The sequence below is a fragment of the Condylostylus longicornis genome, unplaced genomic scaffold (genome assembly GCF_029603195.1).
Source record: "Condylostylus longicornis isolate FDR11 unplaced genomic scaffold, ASM2960319v2 ptg000004l, whole genome shotgun sequence".
NCBI classification, from domain to species: Eukaryota; Metazoa; Arthropoda; class Insecta; order Diptera; family Dolichopodidae; genus Condylostylus; species Condylostylus longicornis.
The window spans coordinates 22,198,793-22,222,206 of record NW_026577973.1 but is presented as its reverse complement, the minus strand read 5'-3'; the positions used below and the strand labels follow the sequence as shown (position 1 = coordinate 22,222,206).

Genomic DNA, 23,414 nt, shown 5'->3' with positions numbered 1-23,414 from the left:
AGCGTATATGTTTATGAGATAGTGTATCCTTTAAGGATATTTTTAGTAAAACAAAAAAATAATAATAATAATCGTCTTTAATGATTTTGATAAACAAAAAAAACAAAAGTATTTTTAAAGTTCAAATTTTCCATTAAAAAATTTAAAATACAAGATTTGTTTTTTTTTTTTTTTTCATTTACGTTTTTAAGAATATAAAAATTATGTGTTTATTTCTCATAAAATTATGGAGGACATGAAAAAAAAACAGAATTCACTTTATTTTAAATTGTAAAAATTTGTTTTGTTCAACTTTTTATTGTTTAAAATTTTATTTGCGATAGTAATATTGTTTATTGCCTTATCGGTTTTTATTTTAAGAAAATGATTATAGGGTCGTTCTCTCTCCAAAATTAATTTAACCTAATGTTCGACAAATAATTTCTAATTATTGTTGCTGAAAAATAGCTTTACAACAGTTTTAACTTTACGATTGTTGATATTTCTTTTTCAAATAAGTAGGTTTTACAACGTTATAAAAAAAAGTCATTAAAGTTGTTATAAAATCTTAAAGAAAAATCAATTACAAATTTTTCAAAAAATCTTTGATATTTAAAATTTAAGAATTTCGATAATTTTTACATTCTTTGATAATCTGATAGACTCAAACTAAGATTTTCCATTAATCTATTTTGTGTTGAAGTTGTTTTCTACATAACTAAGCTAACTATTGTAGGCTAAATTTTATTGTATTCACCATTTTGGTTGTATTAAACAATTAAAATGTGTTAAATGCAAAAACATATATGTATGTATAAATAGGAATGTTGCTCATCTACATAAAATTCATTAAAGTATTTGATCATCACGGCAGCACTGAGGTCATGAAATATTTTGCTTATTGATTTGAACGTTGTGTAAAAAGTTTTCTTTTAAAATTAATTGATTTCAATCTCAACCAAAATGTAAATGTCAAATGTATTATATTTAAATTTTTCTAATTGTATTGTAGCATATTTTTAACGGAACTATGAATAAATCCGTAATTTATTCTACAATTCAGTAATCTTATCATTAAATTTGTAATTATTATAAATATTTGGTATTCATATATGTATGTAAGTACACAAGAGTGTATACGTAATGGAAAACGTTAATTTTAAATGAAACCTTGGAAATGATCATTTGTGAATTCTTAATGTCAGAATTGCGTACATACATACATACATATGAACATATTACGTACATATGTATGTTAAAAATTTTTGTTTATTTTTGGAATTACTCTAGCAAATTTCAGATTTTGTATAATTTCTAATGAAAAATTATAATATTAAACATAAAAAACCTGATTATATTCATTCATCATATTTTTATATAGAAAAGTAAAACCAGAACAATAAAAAGAAAAAAACGAACAGCAAATGAAAAAAGTCAGCAATATAACGGATATAATTTTTATTCAGTTATTCTTTTTTTTTGCTTTTCGCTTATTCGAAATCGCAAACAATAAAAAAAAAAATATTTTTTTTTAAGTTTTATTTCGCTTCCTATTGCAGACTTTCTTTTTTTTTTTCCCTTGTATAAAAAAAAAAAATTTTTTTATTTCAAAAATTTTGTAATTTAAATAAGAAAATAAAAAAAATCTGAAAAATTAATACAATATTGTATAACGAGGTTTTATTACATACTTTACTCACGTTTTAAAATTTTACATATGTATGCATATGTACTCGTATGTACATAATATGAATGTATACGTACGCATGTAGGCAGTGTTCCGAATTGTAAAAAAAGGAAAATTTTGACGATTTATCACGTTCCGTATTGAGTTTGAAAAAAATTTTTACAATAATACGCGTGCCGAATTTTATGCCATGCGATATCGAAACGTAGAGAAAAGCAAATCGTGCATTCAAAAAATTCTTGATGCGTTTTCTAAAATTGTGGCGAAAGCAAGCAGTACATACGTTAATTAATATTAATAAAATGACATAACGCTAATTTTTGATTTCTTACTTTGACTTTTGTGTAGAAAATTTTTAATAGGCTGGAAATTTTAAGGAACATGGTAACAATGCTGATAATATTGTTAAGAAATAATATACTTTCATATACACACGTCCATACATGTAGTACATACACACATATGTATTTAATAATATTTAGATATATATCATATTCACGCTTAATATTTATTATAGTATTTATTTGTGCTTCTTAATGAATACAAGTATTACCCTATTTAATAATAAGAGATGCAGTAATGCAGGATAAAATAATAAAAATAAGAAATTTTATGCTCACATTTTCTTTGGAGAAACAAAAAAAAAAGAAAAATCATTTGCGATTTCTTTTATTTTATATTTTCTGAATTACATGTGGACATGTTATGAAATATTATTTAGCCCTTATAATGTTTTTTTTAATTTTTATAATATTATTGTGCATCTTTTAAAATAGGAAAATTATAAAAGAAATTCCTAACCTAAGAATAATTATTGTTTAAATATTACATAATAATTGATGAAAATTACAATCACATAACTACTACGTCGTGCGTGTATATAGCATCAAAATTCAATATTTAACCCTAGCCTGGGACATTATATTAAATTCGTACATAAAATTAATTGTATATCTAATTTCTGTTTGAATATATTTTTCTCTCTCTTTCTTGTTTAATTTGAACGTCATCATCATCGTGCAGGAAATAGAACCAGTGAACGTTTGTAAGAGAATTAAGAGAACGTTTATTTGAACGTTCTACTTTCTCAATTTTCCTATTTCCTACTTCCTAACTTTTGTTTTTTTTATTCTTTTTAAATTTTTAGTTATTTTTCTATATTTAGTTGCTTGCTAACTGAAAGACTGCCTACTAACTAAATAAAAATTTAGAAAAATGTAGTGTATTGATTAGAAAAAAACAATTGTGCGTCAGATGTACAACCAATTTAGATAAAAATTTTAAATACAAAAATCAAGGGAAAAAAGGAACAATATCTTCACCGGTCAGTGTAGTAACAACCATGTCTATAATATATGGCTTGGAATCTTATCCACAAATACCAATTTAAATAGCATTGTGCAGTCTAATCGACATATTTTGCAAAACATGTAAAATCTGTTCTTTTACCATGGTTTAACAACAGCGCCAAGAAAAAATTTACTTTTCTATACATGTACGTATACATATGTATATGGGCTTGTTTTGTAGTAACCAATAAGAACGCATAAGGAATAATATTTTTAAATTCTTATAATTATATTTCATATAATATATGTCTTATTCAAAATGTTATTTAAAATCTAATGTGCAATAAAAGAAATCAAAGAAAAACTTTTTAAAAGAGTTAGAGAAAGTTGCTATGCTTAGGCTTACATAAATACGCTTACTATTCACATACATCATACATATATAAATATGCATTCAAAATTCAACCCCTCAAATTTATGCTTATCTACAACAATATTTTTTCTTGATTTCTGATGAAGCAGGAAGCAAGCCAGTGCGCGTTAAAAGAATAATAAATGATGCGAAATTTTTGATGAATTCGAAAAAATAACAAAACGAGAAAGAAAAGTAAGAGGATATAGGGAGAAATAAAATAGCAACTATACACAAATAACGGGAAAAATATTTTCTTTTGATTATTTTTCTTATATTTATTCTCGTAAATGTGTTCAATATGAATGAGAGTATAAGAGTAAAAATATAAAAAAAGAAAGAAAAATTGCAAAGTAAAGAGTTTTTTTTTTTGTAGCTTTTCCTCTGCAAATAGGAAGAAAAAGAAATAAAAGAAGTGGATTATAATGTACACAAATGGAGTATAGTAGAAAAAGAAAATCAAAAGTAAAGAAAAACCCCTGAATAATGAAAATTTTCCAGAAAACGAATATATACGCGTACACACATCTCCATTTTTTATGTATGTATAAGTATGTAGAATTGTGCATAACAAACACTTTTTAACATACAATACTCTTTAAACGTATGTATATTTAAAGAAAAAGAGAAAGTAAATATATTATATTGTTGAGGGTGAACTCATAAATAAAGATAATGTTAAGAGACTGATTTTGACAAAGTGGATAAATGATTTTGAATAATATTAGAAAGTTAAATTTATGACTCATTCAAATATGTCATTCCTATATTACGTTATGTTCATTCATGTATGTATAAAGTGGTATAGCAGTCATGTATGATTGTTTGTAAGCAAACACACAACTGTTTGATATGCAATATAAGTAATAAAAACATTTACACATTATAAATTTTATAGGTGGTTTAATAAGTTACTGAACTCAGCACAGTTATAGGGTTTGAATATAAGAATAATTTCTTTGATACGTATACATTTTTTTCAAATTCAATATTTTTCAATAACTGATAATGTTTGAACACAAATCAAACATAATAATCAGTAGGAATTTACTACGTATTTTATCTTCAATTAGAAAATTTTCTAAATTTTATAAAATTTCGTAAAAATTATAATTTTAAATTTTTTAATAAAACATTATTGTTATAATGAAATATATAACACAATGGTTAATCAAACATGTTGCTGATGTGGACAAATGTTTTCTAAATTATGTTTAAAATTAATTTAATTGAATTTAAAATTGCTCTTATCACTTAGGATTAAAATTATATGAGATAAAATTTAATTGTTTGAGAGTATGATAAATTAGCTTTTGCATTTAAGATAGATAAATTTTCCATAAAATGAAGTACAAGTTCTGTATTTCTCTCTTTTAAGTCTTGAGTTTAAAAAATAACTGTTTAACAAAATAAAATTCCCGCGGTTTAATTTCAGAAATTATTAAATTAAAATAACAAAAAAAAACAAGAAAAAAAACAAACTCCTTAAACATCCTAGCAATATAATTTATGTTCTCTATACATAAATTTTAATATAAATAAATGAAAAAATATGAAAATGAAGATGATTGCTGATTCCGATGACGACGATAATGATAAAATTGATGTTGATTATGATAATGATATTCAATATCGAATATTATAACCGCGATATCATAACATAAAAACAGTAATTTAAGGGTGTACAATTTATTCTGTAAAAGACAATTTATTATATTATGCTACAATGTACGACGTATGTAAGGGAAGTTGTAACATTCTTATTTCTTTTGATTCCCCTGCAGGAAGATAAGAAGGGAATTAATGATTATCATTATTGATTAACAAAAAAAAAAAAAAAAAGAATTTTTTTTTTATTATTTGTGTTACTTTTTATTTTATTTCTTGTTATTTTTGTTTTATTTCTGGTTGGAAATAAAAAAAAACGATCATTATTCAATAAAAATGATTATACGTGATTTTATAATTTTTTATTGAGTTTTTATGATGCAAAAATATTAATAAAATATGAAAAAAATTATGTTGTTTAGGAAGTTCAAAGGTTGTTATTTATGAGATACATATATAAGAATGATTTTATATAGGATAGAAAGAGAAAGATGATATAAGAATAATGAGCGAAAATGAATAATGGTTAAGGATTATCATGTGTAAATGTTTGTAAAATGTGCATATAACACGTCGTCTGGTAACATACACATGAGAAGTACATATAAGTTTATATTTTTGCAATACATTGTACGTACGTACATATATTAAAAATGCAGTATGTCAAGTGATTTTATTTTTTAACATTTATTTAAAAAAGGGGGATCGAAAAATGATAAATTGACGATAAGAATTTTAATTAGAAAACTATATGTACGAGTACTAAAAAAATGTATCGATTTCTTGTTAAAATCCTTGCTGTTATCATGACTTTTTTTATTGCTAATCTTCGTACTCAAAAGAACCTATATAATATATTCAATATAACCGTTCTAAATATTCAATGTAAAGTTCGAACTTTTTCAAAGTATCGCAGGTTTTAATTTCAAATGTGTATTTATTTTATTTATATTGAAAATTAATGCTATAGCTCAGAGAGTAATTGAGAAAAAATGTTCAAAGTTTAGAAAGAAATTTTAAAATATGAAAATCGTAATCTGGTTGTTCAAAATTATTTGTGTGAAGGAAAGTGACTAATATTTTTAGGTATACTGATTCTACATATTATTTAAATAATTAATATTCAAATTAAAAAAAAAAATCTGTTTGTAATTTCGTTGGAAATGGGCAATTAAAAAAAAATTAATTGAAAATTTGAGCGTTTCAGACCATTCCTGCTTTACAAATGTAACGTTTCTAGGGTACTGCTATTGCAAATTTCAAAAAAATTCAAAGCTTCAATTATTATTTCTTCTAATTAGGAAAAATAAGAAAAAGTAATTAAAATATTTCAAGAACGCGTTTGAAAACATTAAAAATAAATTTGATGTGGTTAGTATATAACCGACCCACGAGGTGTATTGTTTAATTTAGTAAAAAAGTTGCATAAGATTAGGGAAATGCGTCTTAAACACTTCTTTAAAATTTTGATTACACTATAGTAAGCTTTTAGTTAACATTCTTCAAAAAATGTAAATTTGGCTTCTAGTAGAGTTTCGTTTTGTGCATTACTGAATTACCTGAAAAGTCCATTATTAAGTTTCGGTAACAACCAGAATTCAAATATCAGTTTTTGAGGAATTTCACTAATTAGTTCTGTATGTACGGCAAAAAACGTAAAATCGATCCATAGTTCGGTTTTCCAGTCCTGATAACACTCTGAATTCATATACTAAATTTCAAGAATTCTCGATAGTAAGAAAGCGAAAAATAGTTTATTTGCGTTTCCTTACTATGAAGAAGTGGGTTCCCATCGTAAACTCGAGCCATCACATAACCTCCTTTATTGTATGCAATGCGGGGTTGGTAGAATTGAGAATACTCAAAAAATTTAACAAAACAAAAGATAAAAATATTTCAATCGAAACGGAACAAATATTTCGGAATATTAATCGCTAAGCATTGTTTTTGCAACAATCGCTAAGCATTCTTCGGAATAATTCGGAACATAATTGTAGTTTGATGAATGGCGGTCTAATGTATCTTATATGTATATTTTTTTTTAAATTAATTTTCATATTAAAATTAGGTTGCGAGACACTCCCTCCTGCAAAAAAAGAAGCACCTTAATATTCTTAATTTGCAAACTTCTTGCAGACTTGGATCAAACTGAGAAACTGATACATATATAAATGAGTGCATTAAGATAGAAAGTACTTAACATGGAAGATTATAACGAATGTCGCTATTTGAATATTTTTGCCTTAAGCAAATAGGATTTCTCTAATTAGAGTCTAATAAGTCTAAGTCTCATTTTTTATTGCTATACTTTTATTATCTACCACAAGAACAGTTCAATTTTCTTATATTCACTTAAGTCTATATTAGCCTAATAAAAATATAAAAATATAATGCCGAATCAAGCAACTTCTCTTGCTTGTAGTTTACAATAGAGAAATGATTCACGAATGAATTTTTGTCGTAAATAATTAACTATGAGTAAGTACAAAGTTACATAGTTACATATCTAGTGTTATAATTATAAATATCTAGCTCTAACTAAGTAAGCAAGAAATTTGAACAACTAAATATATTTTATACATAATCTTGGATCTTAAGTTTTTAAGAAAAATGTTTAATTTTTCCTTAAATTATTTTTTTTTTTTTTGTGAGGAATAAAATTTTTTCTTGTATTAAATCACTAATCGCCTTTGTTTTTCTTTGTTTTTTTTTTGCTCCCATTCTTACATAATATATTATAATTAATATTGCTTAATATTCTCACCTTTATACATTTAATTAATCCTGTTACGTAATGAAGTTTTTTTTTCTGTGTTTTGCTCTATTTTTTCCTTCTTTTAATATACTTTTAACAATAATAATAATTAAGGATATTTAAATCCTAGCAACGATAATTAAATCAATATTAATAGCATAGAAAGAGAAAAAAAGTTAAAAATAAAAAAAAAAACACAATTAAGAACAGAAAATATTTTACTTATTTTGTAATATCAATTTTGAAATCGCTAGGATTACTTCTTATTATTCGACATAATAAGATCTTTAATAACAACTCACACATTATTATAATTATGAAATCAAAAGAACATCGTTTCAGTTAGTTATACATACATATATACATATTATGTAAGGAGATATAGGCAATATCAAGAAACACGGAAGAAGAATTACATACCCTAAAATAAGAACAATTTATAAAAGTGTTGATATGTGCTTAACTTCTTGTTATACAGTAGAATCCCCACTCTACACACATCTCTACAAAATTCATTCAAGTGGCTGAGAATTTTAAAATGAAAGAAGATTACTTTAATTCTACATTTTGTGAATCTCTAAATATATTTTGTTGGAATTGATAAATGTAAATTATAAATTTATAAATACTAACTCCACTTTTAAACCCATAAATAGGAGAATTCGAACTGTTCTTTTGCAATTATTATTTTTATTTTACGTTACAGTTTATGGGCATAGATACAATTCAATCATCTTTATTTACGTTAACACAAATTTTTTGAAATACATTTTAAACCGAGGCGCACTTGATGTATTGATTTTTCTTTTTAAATGTAAATGAATAACTTTAGACGAGTTGCGGAATTAATGGAGCTGTTCGAATTAAAATATAGTACATACAAAATAATAAAATGTTTAAAAATGTTTTTTCTCATGCAACTTTTTTTTTTTTGGAAATAAGTGAATTTATGAAATTATCCCAATTAATTAAAACCGAATTTCGCTGTATCCTTATATTTTCAAATTATAGACAAACGAGTAGGTAAGATGCGTATATGTACATATGTTTGCGATTTATTCGTGTTTGTTCGTTAGTATTATATAATACATTTAATTTTTTTATTTTATTTTTGCTCAGTTTCGATTTTTTTTTTGGCATTAAATTTGCTAAACCCACAATGTAGATAAAGGACAAACGATGAATCCTTTCTATTTTTATTATCAATGTCAACATCATAATTTTTATCAGCAAAATCAGTATCACCGTTATTATCGTATACAGTCATAATTCGTAGGCCTAAGGAAGAATTTTATTTGATCCAACTTTGTTATTTTTCATTTATAATTTTATTTTGTGATTTTACACATCCTATACATATTGGATTTCATTATCCAAGTACATAAATTTTGTATTTTGTGAATATAGAAATCTAGATAGAAGCTTTTTCTTTATATAATAATATGAAGAATTATGCATATTCTTATACATAATTTGCAAAATTTTTCAAATTTAAGCAATGGAATATTCACTTATGTTTTAAATATTTATGTACATTATATAAGTATGTATATGTGATAGAAATGAGAAAATCCTTTTATCTTTCTGACTTCATATGATGTGTATGCATTAGAATTTATAATCTGCTTTACTTATCATTAAAATCAAGTGTATATGTGTATATATTATGATATACAAATATATATATATATACACATTTAAAAATTAATATTTTGTTGAATTTACGTTTATAACTGAAATTTTGATAAATAAATTTAAAAATTTTAATTATTAAAATCTGTTTATTTTGCATTTAAATTCAAAATAATTTTTATTTGTTATATTGTAGAAATTTGTGAAAATAATGTAAGCATTTCAAAAATTAGTTCTTTAAGTAAAATTTCCAAAGTTTAAAAAATTTAAAGTACAAATCAAATTGTACATAATTTCTACCTGATGCACTTTTATTTGACTATGATATTGAAGTGTATTACTTTAAACTAATTTAAACTGAGAGTATTGACTAAAACTTAAAATACTTAAACATACAATAATGGAGCAAATTAAAATTCATAACATGAAATACCTATAGTTGCCATATTCTATTTACATATTTACCTTTTAACATCATTAATATTTGCATACAAAATCTTAATAACTGTATACACAAAATGTGTGTATGGAACTGAAATAACTATTCAAACAATGGATATTATTTCAAGTGTCAATGCCCCTCAGTCTAACAATTCTTAGAATTAAAATCTATTTATAAAATTTAATTATAAAAGCAAATTAATTTGTATAGCAGGAAGCATTTAATGAATTTATTCTTTTGTTTTAACATAATTGTATGTATGTATGCATATATGTAGCTGATTAAATTTCGGATAAGTAGCATATAAAATGTATTTTGCTAGAAGATTAGAATATTTTTGTTTTAACAATTTTTCGTAATAAATACTGTAAAAACACAAATTTTTAATTATAATAATTAAATTTCGCAAATTGGACTCTTTATAATAAATTTTACATGTCTTATTTAAGGGTACCGCTATAGGTTGGCTCATCAAGTATACAAACTGTAATTAATACTTTATATGCATTCAAACTAGCAATATTTATTAACGGTTTTAAAACGGTTTATAAGAATTTAAACAAAGTTTTCCTTTACGTTTTTCATAGAAACAAACTGAAATAATCCGAAATATTTAACGTGGAACAGAAATATCCTAGACTTTCGTTTAAGAAACCCTATTTTATATGAAAAAATAATCAAAAATTCCTCACTAACTTATGTAATATTTTTTGAAAATAATAATATAATTTTAATTAAACATCATTTTCATTCTTATTATAACTTTGAGCTACAAAAGTACAAGTTCTAACCTTAAACAAAATTCTCGTTTAACAAAATGTGCAATTTTACTAACCATTAAATCGTATCTTTCTTTATAATGACTGGGAAAAATACATACACATATACAAAAATATAGTCATATTATTCATATACATGTACCTGTACATATGAACTCATATACACCTACATGAGTACATTTTACCCGCTAGTTAAATTTTTTTCTTTTAAATCGACAAAAAAATCAAATTAGAATTAAGGGAAACACAAAATATTCAAAAAAAGAAAAAAAAAATTAAATTTCAATTAATCCTTCAAGGATTCTAATTGAACGTATAAAATCTGAGATTCTGTATTTATTCTACCCAATATTCTACATACGTGTAATTAGATCCTTACGAGTTTATTTTTATTTTTTTTTGTATATTTTATTTTGTTTTATGATTTTTATTTTTATTATTGATGCTTTTTTTTTTATTATTGTTATAAGGATGTAGCTGAGATATAAGATTATTTTATTTGTATTTAATATGGGTATTTATATTTAAAGATATTGTAATTACCGTGTTGGATTTCAAATATATAATGAATAAACGTGTATAGCATAAATAATTAGATTTTGATTATCTTAAGTTTTGTAATGAAATCTGAGAGTTTATATACATGTACAATTTTCATTTCGATAAGCTCAATAAGAAAAAATAAAAATATTTATTATTTTTTTTTTTTTGATTTACATTAATGTGGTTTTTTTTTCTAAAAAAATTAACTGAAGTTGAAAATGAAATTTTTGGAGAGTCCAATGAGAAAAAAAATTAATTAGTTATTATACATATATATGTATTTATATTGGATTCAAATTTCGTATACAATTTATAGGCAATATTTTTTTGTTCTCTACCTCTTATACTACAAATTTATGAGTGACATGTTAATAATAATGCAATGCGTGTAATTCATTCTCAATAGAATAATAATCAAAGTAAATTAAATAGTAAGAACGTATCTAGGTAGCCTTATAATATTAATAAGCATAAGTAAAGATTTCAAGAATGTAGTATTCAATTTAATCTAAAAACTAAATAAGAATTATATTATCTAATCCAACTAAATTTTTCTATATACTTTAAATTTGTGAGTTATAAATAAATTAATTCATAATGCAATCATGTTTTCATACGCGTAATACATTTTAAGAATTCTATTATAAGTGAACATTCCCGCTTACTAATAATTAATCATAAATATTTACGAAGAAAATTAGTGATCCTTTTATAATTGATTTTTATATTGAAAATGTTTTAGTTTTGCATTTTGAAATTACATTTTTTTTTCAAAAATAAAATGTAAATGTTATAGTAGGTAATCCGAATTTGTATCATTACAGAGGGTTTCCTCTCACTGTCCGAAAATCCGAATAAAATAATTTTTACTCTATGTTCTACTTACAATTTGTTTGTAATAAGAAAAATTTTCGATTTCCTCTTATGTATCGAAGGACTGATATTTGACTGATACCTGACACTAAATTCAATTCGTATATAAAAATAACGTAATCTAACAAAGTAATCTAAATTGGCTTCAGTCAAAAACTAAATTTTTTTAACTCCAAAGATGAACAAAATGAATAGTTAAAAATATATTTTTCGCGGGCACATAAAGGAAAGGCATTTTAAGAACCAATAATACTTAAAATATCACAGCTTACTTTAACTTAAAAAGGTTTAATATAATATAAAATTATATATTAAAATTAAATGCCATCCATTAATAATTAGTCGATGTGATTAAATATTTTATAAAGATTCGTTAATAATGATACTATAAAATTTAAATTTTTCAATTAAAATTCTCAAAACTGACAAATTTGCACCTTAACAAAATGCGAAATATTCAAAATGAATGCCAAGGTATGTACTTTATGTAATTGGAATAAAAATTTGAATAAATGTACATTAAGTTAATCAAAGTCAAGTGTATATTATTTATGCATTTGAAATTCTAAATGTCTTATACTTACTCTATTTGTTATACATTAATATCTGTGTTTTAACAGTTTACTACTATAGTTGTTTTACTACGTACTTTTAAAAATTAAAATTCAAATAAATTTTATACAAATTAAATTGTAATTAATGCCCACGTGTAAGGCAGAGTGTTTATTTAACTCATTTCTTTTTATTTCATATTAAGGTCATTTTGCATTTTATTTAAGAGTGTGAAGAACGAAAATAATAAACAAAACGAATATGCATCCAGTATGAATGAATCTAATTTTTTGATTAAGAGTATTCCATATTTTAATTTATTGAGATAATTAACCTTTGCCATGAAACAAAATCTATACATTGGATCTGATGTTAAAATAATATTTTAAATCCTTTATGTTCCTTAATGTAAAAATCCCGATAAGGTACTTATAATATTCTTATGTAAATAAGACTAATGTTATGGCCCTTATCATCCTCTTTCCTGTATAGTTTTTATGAACATATAAAGCAATATTTTATAAGGAAAACCTGTATTTGAAAATTTCCGAAAGAAAAATTAATTTTGCCCAAAAACTTTCGATTATTTTTTTTTTAGAAAATCTAATAATAATAATTATTAATTTTCTAAAATAAATTTCTAAAATTGCTGTAAACATAATAATTTCCCATTTTTAAGTTTTTACTAAAATTGAAACATTTTTGTTAATTAAGTTGTGGTTTTTATTTTATAAATTAAATATTGATGATTTTATTTTTCCTATGACTATTTTCGATTGCCAATTTAATTAGTCTATTAAAATATTTATAATTTTATTTTGTGGTTTGTAATTTAGGGTAAAATACGTTTTGTAAATCACTTAAGTTTTTAATATTCAAAATAAATTTTGTATTTAGAAAATTTATTTAAGTGTTTTTAAAATGTTATTTTTAAAATTAATTTTAATTTTTACAGTGAAATGCGAAGGCACTGAACGGGCTATTAATATTCTAAATGAAAGTATACGTTAAATAATAGTATTTGTAGTAAATGGATTGACTTGATGCCGAACAATGCAAGAATTATTTTTTTTTTAAAGAATAATGTAAAAGGATTTGCCAGTATAAGAGGCACAAATTCAAAATAAATAAACTTTCATTTAAATGTTTAGCTTTTGATTTCTGAACTGGTTCTTTTCACAAAAATAAGGTCATTTATTTTAGTTTTTAAAGGGTCCCATAATATTTATTTGACTATAGGATCTTCTGAAAGAAGTTAGAAGTTTTTCACATAGATTTAGCATTTATTTTCCCAAAATGGTTATCTGTCATAGTACCTACTGACATAAATTTTTAAAATTCACTTTCAGAATAGTCGTTTCATTTTTACTGATGTACTCGGAATTTACCATGCTATGCGCATACTATAGTAGACCAAAATGACTGATATGTTAAGAATCCGAACCAATATAATATGTTAGTTCCGCACATCGCAATTCAATCGGAAAAAACATATTCATAATGAAAATACTATGTATACAACTATGTAAATTGTAAATCAATAAAAATATGTTCCAGTCGTGCTAATTTTGTTATTTAATTATTAATTATTTCCACAATTTAAGCTGATTTTAAGATCCGCATTTGCTTAGTTTGTTTACTACACAGCTAATTTTAATATAATATGCGAACTTTTGAAACGAAATAATGTCACCCACTATCTACAAAATAAGTAAATTGAAAACTTTCATAGTAGTTAAAGAATTTGTCCAAACTATTTTGCTAAAATAATTACTTTAACCCACTGTAAAACCCATGCGTAAATCCAAACGCAATTATTATAGTGCAGTTTGGGTTTACATTTGTATATTATATAAAGAAGGATCACCCATCATGTAATTTTGGAAATTTGAGATATTCACTTACAAATTACACATTCGTAGAAAATTTTTATAATTTTCATTAATGATTTATTTTTGAAGCTGGGCAGTTGAACACAAAATTCATTTTTCTTTTAATTTTGATTCCCATAATATTCCCATAAAACTGTGTATGGGGTAAACTTAAAATTTTTATTTCTTGCTTTTTCATTTAATAAAAATCTACTTATTACATAACCAAACTCTACAATTCTGCAGGCTTGACTGAACATCGAATGTACACTTTATTTTCGTTTTTTAATTTAATTAAATTTTTATTGATTTATGATTCTTCTGATTTGAACATTTTTATTTCACAAATTGTCAACGTTATGCAATTATTACTATTATGTAAGGAAGTTAAAATTATACGAGGGAATGCAACTTGTCACATACCAACAAATAACGTATAAAACAATATTAAGTAGCTTGTTAATAAATATTCTTATTTGTTCGTACGTATGTTGTATTGTATGCATATACATGACAACTATAGTTTGTTGCTATAAAAATAGTTTTGTTGAATTTCTCAACAATATCTGACACATAATATACTTATTATGCATGTGCTATGTAGCCATATAAAATTGCTATTGGGGGAAATTGAAGACTAAAGAGAGAAAATATCGTTAATATTGAAATCAATTTTATTCAAAAACAAACAAAGAAATTTGTTATAAAGGAAAAAAAATTAAATGTCCATAAAAAATGACGTATTGGTTTATGCAGGTTGATTTAACTTGAACTTGTCAACAGCATATACGAAAAATGAAAAAAAAAAATAATTTTGACTTTGACATTTTAATTTTATCACAAACTATCATTAATAATAAGAGGCCGTATTGACAATTTCCATGGCTGAGAATGAGATTGAAAACGGGCAAAAAGAAAACTGTAAAGAAAAATATTAATAATTGTTTTTCAATTAAATTTTTATTGTTCAATTTGTTTGTTTTTTTTTCAATATTTTATTTATATAATGGGAAAATTCATTTGTCGACAATCAATTGTACAGCATAAAAGATATTGCATTACTTTTGTGACAAAGAAAGTTTTGTTAAATAAGTACGTGCGAATGTTTTCGAAATTTCATAATTTTTCAACTCTAACGACTAAAGACACTGGCCGTAAAAAGAACTTTGTGCGTATATTTAGAATTACTTTAATTCGGTTAGTTTTAAATTTTGTAATTTGATGAACACTTAAAAGTATATCGAAGATTTTTGTAATTGTTTTGTTAGTATAACTTATAAACTATATTTTAAATTTTCATTAATTAGATTTTTCTCTATTTGAATCTGTTATATAATTTCTGTTATATAGATTTTATTACAATTCAAAGTTCGCGAATGCTCCAAATTCTTTTCAATAGATTTGATTACATGTTTAAATCCCTCTGGAACGAGTCGCAGAGTATGCATACTTACCATTTCTTGAAGAACGCAACAATTTAGAGTAGAAAATGGGCGTTTGTTTGAGAAATAAGAATTTTGGAATTAAATTTGTATAGGTAGGAATATATATATAGAGTTAGAAGCTCGGCAGTATATGAATTTTTAACAGATCAAGTAATATATTTTCTTTTTGGTAACGTTCTACATGAAAATTGTTTTTTTGTGGATACCTTACCTTAAGAGTTTTTGCAACTGGTTGCAGTTCCAATTTCGTTTGATTCGAGCCGAATCAATATAAAAATGAAACGTATATTTTATTTTAATTTACAGTGAAATTTATGGTTGGATTTGTAAAAATAATTATGAAAATGAAATTTTATTGTAAGTATGTGAATAAATGCAAGTATGTATATCTGATAACCACATCATACAAGTATAGAATTGAATTGAACTGGTCAATGAACAATATTCGAATTTGTGCACAACATTCTTTAAAAGTATTGGTTTACAAATGTTGAAGATGTACATTTATTTTATCTTCAACATTTTTCTATGCTGAAATCTGTGAGAATCCAATAATTAAAAAAATTTGATTTAGGATTTGATTTAAAATTTTAATAAATGAAGTAAAAAATTTGCTTCATTCCTTGTTTAGAATTGTGAAATTTCAAAAGAATTTCTTTGCGATATTTTAAAAATTTGACTCAGTAGATTTTTAGAATTAATTACTAATGTCAAATTTTCAAAATCTCATTATGCATTTTGTTTTTCTATTTCTTTTTCTTAATATTTACAACTCAGTTGAATTACAATATTATATGACAATGTAATTAAACTAAAAATTACCACATCGGCCTTAGTTTCTGCTGGCGACTATTTAAAAAACCACAATATTTTTAATTTAATAAAATTTTGAGTTTTTATTTAAGGTTATTTAATTTTTAATGCTTCATTTTTTCATACACAGAATTGTTAAATGTTTGTGATTCTTATTGACACAAATTTCATATTTTAAAAATTTTTTATCAGCAATTTAACACAAGTTTAAGTGAGAATATTAAAATTTATTGCGTATATACAAATTTACTCACATTCCTTGGCAGTTTTCATTGATAGAGTGGGAGAGTAACAAAAATATCATCACATCATTGATCCTTTTTGATGATGAATTTTCAAAAATCGGGAAATATACATGTTTCTAAAAGAAAAAAAATATTATTCAATTCTGTGCACACATTTTCATACTACAGGTTGGATTTTTTCCTTTGGTTCATATAAAATAATAAAATATGTATAAATTACATATTGTAATAAAATTTTGAACTTTTCTTCAGGATATTTCTCTGTCAATGTTATTACTCTATTGTAATGCTATAATAACTCTTGTCTTACATATTGTGTTATACTTTTATCATTATAATAAATGTATTAACGTGTGTATACATACATGCATGAATTATTTGATTACAATGGCATTTCATATAATAGGTATTGTAATAGTACTAGATGGGTAAACATGTTGATTTCTCAACTTCTCATAAACTATATCTCTTTTCTGCCTTATGCAATGTATACCATAAACTATTGTGTATATAATTTCAAAGAAAATTTTAATAGAAAATAATTTCATTATTTCGTGTACTAATTAATTTCATTAATTCATGTAAGTTTGCTCTTAATAGATTTCTATGCAAACATCCATTTGGAAATACAAATACAACGTGGTCGGTCATATACTGACCACATCAAATTATTTTTTTTTCATTTCTAAATATAAACATAAATACACTAAATAAACAAAATTTCAAAATTCTATATACAACCGTATTAAATGAGAATTTTTTGGAAAAAGAAAAACAGTAACAGAAACAAGATCAAATAAAAGCCTAAAATTGGGAGTGAATATCGACAAAAAAAGGAACCAAAAATCATAAATCAATAAAATTGAATATTTTAGAAAGACATTATGCTACAATATGTCAAACCTAAAAGCTAAATGCTCTCTTTTCAAATAAAAAAAATGTACATAAATATATAATAAATATGTGTGTTTGTATATTGCAAGACAATAAAAATGAAAATATTTGAAAATGGATTGAAATATAAAAGAAAAATTGCCATTAGAATTTTCTTGATTTGCTTTTTTTTTTTTTTTGCTCCCAAATACAGGGCAAATAAATTACGAAAATGAAAGTAGCAAAAAAAATAAAAATAGTATTTTGCACTTTTTTTCCCTCTCTCTCTGATATAGAAGCATATCTACTCTAAGAGTTTGAAATGAAAAGGAATCACAATGAAATAAGAAAAAATACCCAGAAGCAAATATACGAGTAATGGAAAATGGTAATAATTTATACTTTTAGAAATATAAAGTTGAAAATAAAAATATGAAAAGGGAAAAAAAAGTGGTAAAGACAAAGCAAAGCTATAAATATGTGGATAGCTTAAAAGAATTTCATTTTGCTGAAAAATGAATTTTCCAAAATCAAATTTTATTATAAATCTTTTTATCAATTACAGTACACTAACAAAATAAATGAACGTATATTGTGTTGCCGAAATATGTGGTTATTTATTCCACAGTAGGTACCTCTTTTAAATTACTTTCGCTAATAATCTAGTGAAACTTACATAAGCAGATTTTGTATAGGAATTGCATTAAAAAAACTGTACTTGCTACTTTCCCTCTATTTCCGTCCGATTATCCGTAAGTGTGGTGCTCCGCTTACAGAACTTCTGCACGCTTTGAAATCTAAAATCCTGTATTAATGCTGCTATATTAGATCAATAAACTAATGGTAAACGTATTGCCATTAATGCCGTTACTTGTGCAAAATAGCGATCGAATTTAGCCAATTAAGTTTAAAGTTCTTGTAGTTTTTATTTTCCTCGTAAAAGCGTGCCATAATTATTGTTATATTAAAGAGAATAAAAAATTTAAGTCGAAAATTAATTTTTTACGAAACGTATTAGTTTAATAGAAATGTATTGTTTAACATTTTAACCATTAAATTAATTTAAATTTATTTACAATGATTTATAGATGAAATAGAATTGTAATTTGGTTTGTAGAGGGTTTTTTTATTAATTGACTTCTCATGATTTTTTAATAGAGGAATTTTTACTATTTTAATTATCCGTTGTACAGTTATTATATTAAAAAATGTATGTACGTAGGGAATCTTGACATATTATTTTATAGTAATAACATGGGAAGATTTTGTAGCCGCTTAACATCTTAAACGACTATAGGTAGAACAGTGTTTTGCCATATTTGGTTTACGACTATGTTCAAGATTTGCAATAAAAAATATTTTAGCAATACAAAAATTCGGTTCTTTATATAATTTTCTTAAGATCCTGTACTTTATCGGTTGGCTTAAATAAAATTCAAATGCTTACGGAACTTTAGTTAGTACCCTCTAAAATTTATTATTTTTTAATTAAAAAAATTCAAATTTTAAACTTCGTGGCAAAACCTCTACTTAGGGCTTAATAATTCCCTACTTAAAAAGGGAGCAAATGAAATTTTAGAATATCTCTTTAAAGAACTAAATCGTGTTTAATACTTTATTTTAATCCTATAGCCTTTAATACAGGCCAATATTTTGAATGATAAAATTCTTTCTAAAATCCTCTTTACAGCTGAAGTTCACGAATTTTCCATCAATGCAATGAAAAAATTGAATCCCTTACAATTGAATCTTATTATTAATAGGATTTCGTTCATATAAATTCAAACATATCTGACCAATGTTTTGTGTCTTTAAGTTCTATATATTCTATATTAAAATTCTACATTAAAATTTAAAGAAGTACGAAGGTCTAGAAGAATATTGTGTAAGAATTTAAAGTTGTAAATTTTATAAGATTTTTAGTGGCCTTTTTTTAATTTTTTGTCACTCGATATTTTTTTTTTCTGTATCATTATTTTTTACCTTTTTTTCTTCCATTTTTTGTTACTCTGATTTTGAAATCTATTTAAAATGCAAAGCTTGATGGTGTCTAGACCATGTAAAAAGGAATATATTTTATGAATGTATAAACAAAGTAACATACAAAATATGCTTGATGTGTTCCAAGTATGAGCATGATTAATGAATTATAATCAAGAATTTTTCTTTTTACGGTTTATGAAACAGGTCACATATGTAAGTATGTCTGAAACAGAAACAAAATTACAATATTTAAGAACAAAAGTTTTTAAAATAATTTAAATGGAGAGAAAAATCATAAAATTAATGAAATTTTTTTGTCATGAAATCGAATTAAATTGCATCAATTTTGAATCCAATTATTAAAAGTCAGTGGCTCCTTTTAAGGAAATAATTGAAATGTTAAGTTATTTTTTTTTAAATTGCAACTATTATGTGGTTAAGATGACTGCTTTTATACTTTTGATCTCCTATTTCGCAATATTTTTGTTCATCTAAGTTTATTTAAAGCAATTTTTCATTGATGAATTTTGTTTTCATAAGATTAAGATTTTTATATTTTTTACACCTATGAAAATTGTTATTAGTTCTAGATGCAATTGAGTTTTCGATTTTTTGAAAATACAGAATATCTTTTTTTTGAAAATACAGAAATATGCTTATTATATTTCTCCTTTGATCAGGTTTGTTTTGATTGATTAATTTACATTTGCGAGTTTGTAGCCAAATTAAGACCCACTACTTCAGTCACTTATAACCAATATTCAAATTACCAAAAGCTTTAAAGCTTCTTTGTTAGTAGTATACTAAGATAGAAGAAGATTCTATGGATTTTTGTAATTCGAAAGAGTGAAATTTAAAAACGCATAAAATTCGAAGCCAAATATCTTTTTGCAAATAAAAAAAAATTCTTTTCGAAATTTTTGCAAAATTTTCTTTCCTTAACGTTTAATCTTTAACAAGTGCGAACTTCTTGGTCTTTTGCACCTATTGAAATGTATTTTTTTAAAATTTAACAAGTCAATGCTTCCTTTTAGTTTGCAGTTGTTCTTAACTACTCAACACAACTTATTCAAACTTTTACTTCTTATTTCAGATTGTTTTACCATTTGGTTACACTTTAGCTGAACTTTCTAATGTATAAAAATATTATAAGTGTATAATAGCCTTCAACATTATGTAAACTGGTTGGACACATTATTTTTTAAAATCGACAAATTATTATCGTAAAATCCACACAGATAAATTTCACAAAAAAATATTTACCGAGAAATTCGTTTTAGTAATATTTCGTGCTGCATTCTGTATAATCTATTCATACATTTGTGTAATTCAAAAGAGTGGCATAAGATTCGCATTAAAAGCTTTGTTAGAACGCAAACATTTTGTATACATAAAAATTTTTTAAGTACACACTCCTTTTCTAAAATTGCATTCCTTATTAACAGTATTTTTAAGTACATTTTTACTACCTTAACACAATTTCAAAGTCTGAGTTTATTAAAATTTTTTAAAAAGCTTTGAATTGTGAATGCAACTTTGTATAAAAATGAAATTTCCATATTATCAATTACAATGTAATTAAATTCAATATCATTGTTATATTTTCGAATAGAAAATAAAATGGAAAAATTATTAATAAATTTTGATTTTAATGCAAAGTCAATTAAATGAAAAAAGTTTTTTTGAGAAATTGAACGTATAACTATCGAAAATTATTATTAATAATTGTTATTGTTGTCAAAGCAATTTAATTGATTACGGTATTGATTCTCGTATTGCCATTTCAATTAATTAAAATGTTCAATGTATATTACTAGACATAGAAATTTTATTGAATAAATTTACCATATTTACAATATTTAGTGACCATTATTTTGGAGTGCAAAATATAGGACAATTTTATTTTTAAACAAAGACAAATTCTATAGTAAATTGTATTTTACTTTTCTCTTTACTATTGCTGAAAAAATAAGCTATTGATATAATATACTAAAAATGCATCTAAATTTTTTTAACTCTAACGCACTGTTTAAATATACGACAAATTAAACTTAAGATAAAGTCCGAGTTTAAAAATTTATGTCAACTCTTAACAATTTGCTGCGAAAATTATAACCACAAGAGTAAGCAGTTGAAAGTAATACATCTGATGTTTTAAGTATAATGGGTTCGCATTTTCAAACTGAAAAATTTGACAATTGCAAAAATGTCAGCTACAACGTTTTACAAAACCCAATAAGGCTTTTTAAAAATGAAAGACGTTTTTCATTGAACCGTCATTTAAAAAATGATTACTGTCAAAATCACTAAAATATAACAGACGGCAACTGCAAAAATGAGAATAAAAAAGTTTGCGGTTGTAATATTATTGTGTGCAATTCCATTTAACAACCCAGAAGTTATATTGTATTTTGCAGTTGTCAAATTTAGCAATGTGAAAGTAAAATCTGATGAAAATTTAGTAATTTCTATTATTTGCCGTTAGACAAAGTCTGATGTTTACATAATGTCAAAAGGTGTCTAAATATACGATTTATGCCAGACTTACAACAAATCTCGTTTTTTGCAGAGTCAGCGAAACATAAAATTAGTTAAATTGAATCTTAGTCATTAAAAGGTAATACACAAACATTTACTTAATTCACAATGGGTTTTTTTTTAAATTGTAAATACTGTGAATCAATGACAATGGTAATGAAATATGTTAAGAGAAAAAGGCATGGAGTTTTTAAAAATATTCTATTATAATTATAAAAATTCAGTAAATACATATATTTCTAGAGAAATAAAGTCTTGTAAACTTAATATAGGAGAGAAAAATTTTTGCAGAAAATAGCTAAAGTATATGAGCGAAGAACATGAAAATAAAGTACAGATGGTCACTGTATAGCGATGTAAAATAAAAAAATAATTTAATACAATTTTTCTGTCATAAAAACACAAAATATAAAAATTCAACATAATTATTTAGCTACAGTTGATTTGATTTAATTTTCAATTTTTCAACGTTATCGTATAAAATTATGTGGATTTTTTTTTTTTTGGCAATTTTGCTTTATTATTGAAATCGATAACAATAAGATTTATTATTTCTGGTTTTAATGTTGTGTATGCAAAGATGATTATTCAATTATTTTTATCGAACATTATAATAGAATTATGTAAAAGAAAGAGTACATAGACTCTTAAAATTAATTTGGTACTTATACGATAGAAAACTATTCAAAAATTTTATAATACAAAAGGATATTGAAACGAAAACTGAAACAACTTGTATGAACTCATCTTTAAGAAGTAATTTCATTGTTTTTAATTAAGTATTTGAACATTTAACAAAGATACTATAAAATACTGGCTTTAATTGAAATATTTATGTCATGTAAATAAGAAAATTTTGTTTTGAGGGTAAATTTATTATTGTTCGTAATAAAATTTGTAATAAATAATCCATGGAATCTATTTAAATAATCCATGGAAATTATTTTAAATCTAATTGTCGAATACCCCCCATAACACTGATGCATTCTATATGATTAAATTCAATTAAACTTGCTTCAAACTTGAAAATTTTATGAAATAAACAATCATATACTACTCGTATAATGATTGTCACAAAATTTTGGGAATGTTCTG

General features: G+C 24.0%; 1 protein-coding gene across 1 annotated transcript in view; it reads left to right on the top strand.

The window, feature by feature from the left end:
• Nucleotides 1-12,445: 12,445 nt before the first annotated feature.
• The window catches only part of LOC129607572 (uncharacterized), a 98,557-nt gene continuing 87,588 nt past the window's right edge, over nt 12,446-23,414 (top strand). The window contains exon 1 of the mRNA XM_055518650.1: nt 12,446-12,473. Within this exon, the coding sequence (XP_055374625.1) occupies nt 12,446-12,473 (28 nt within the window). The remainder of the gene's footprint in view (nt 12,474-23,414) is intronic.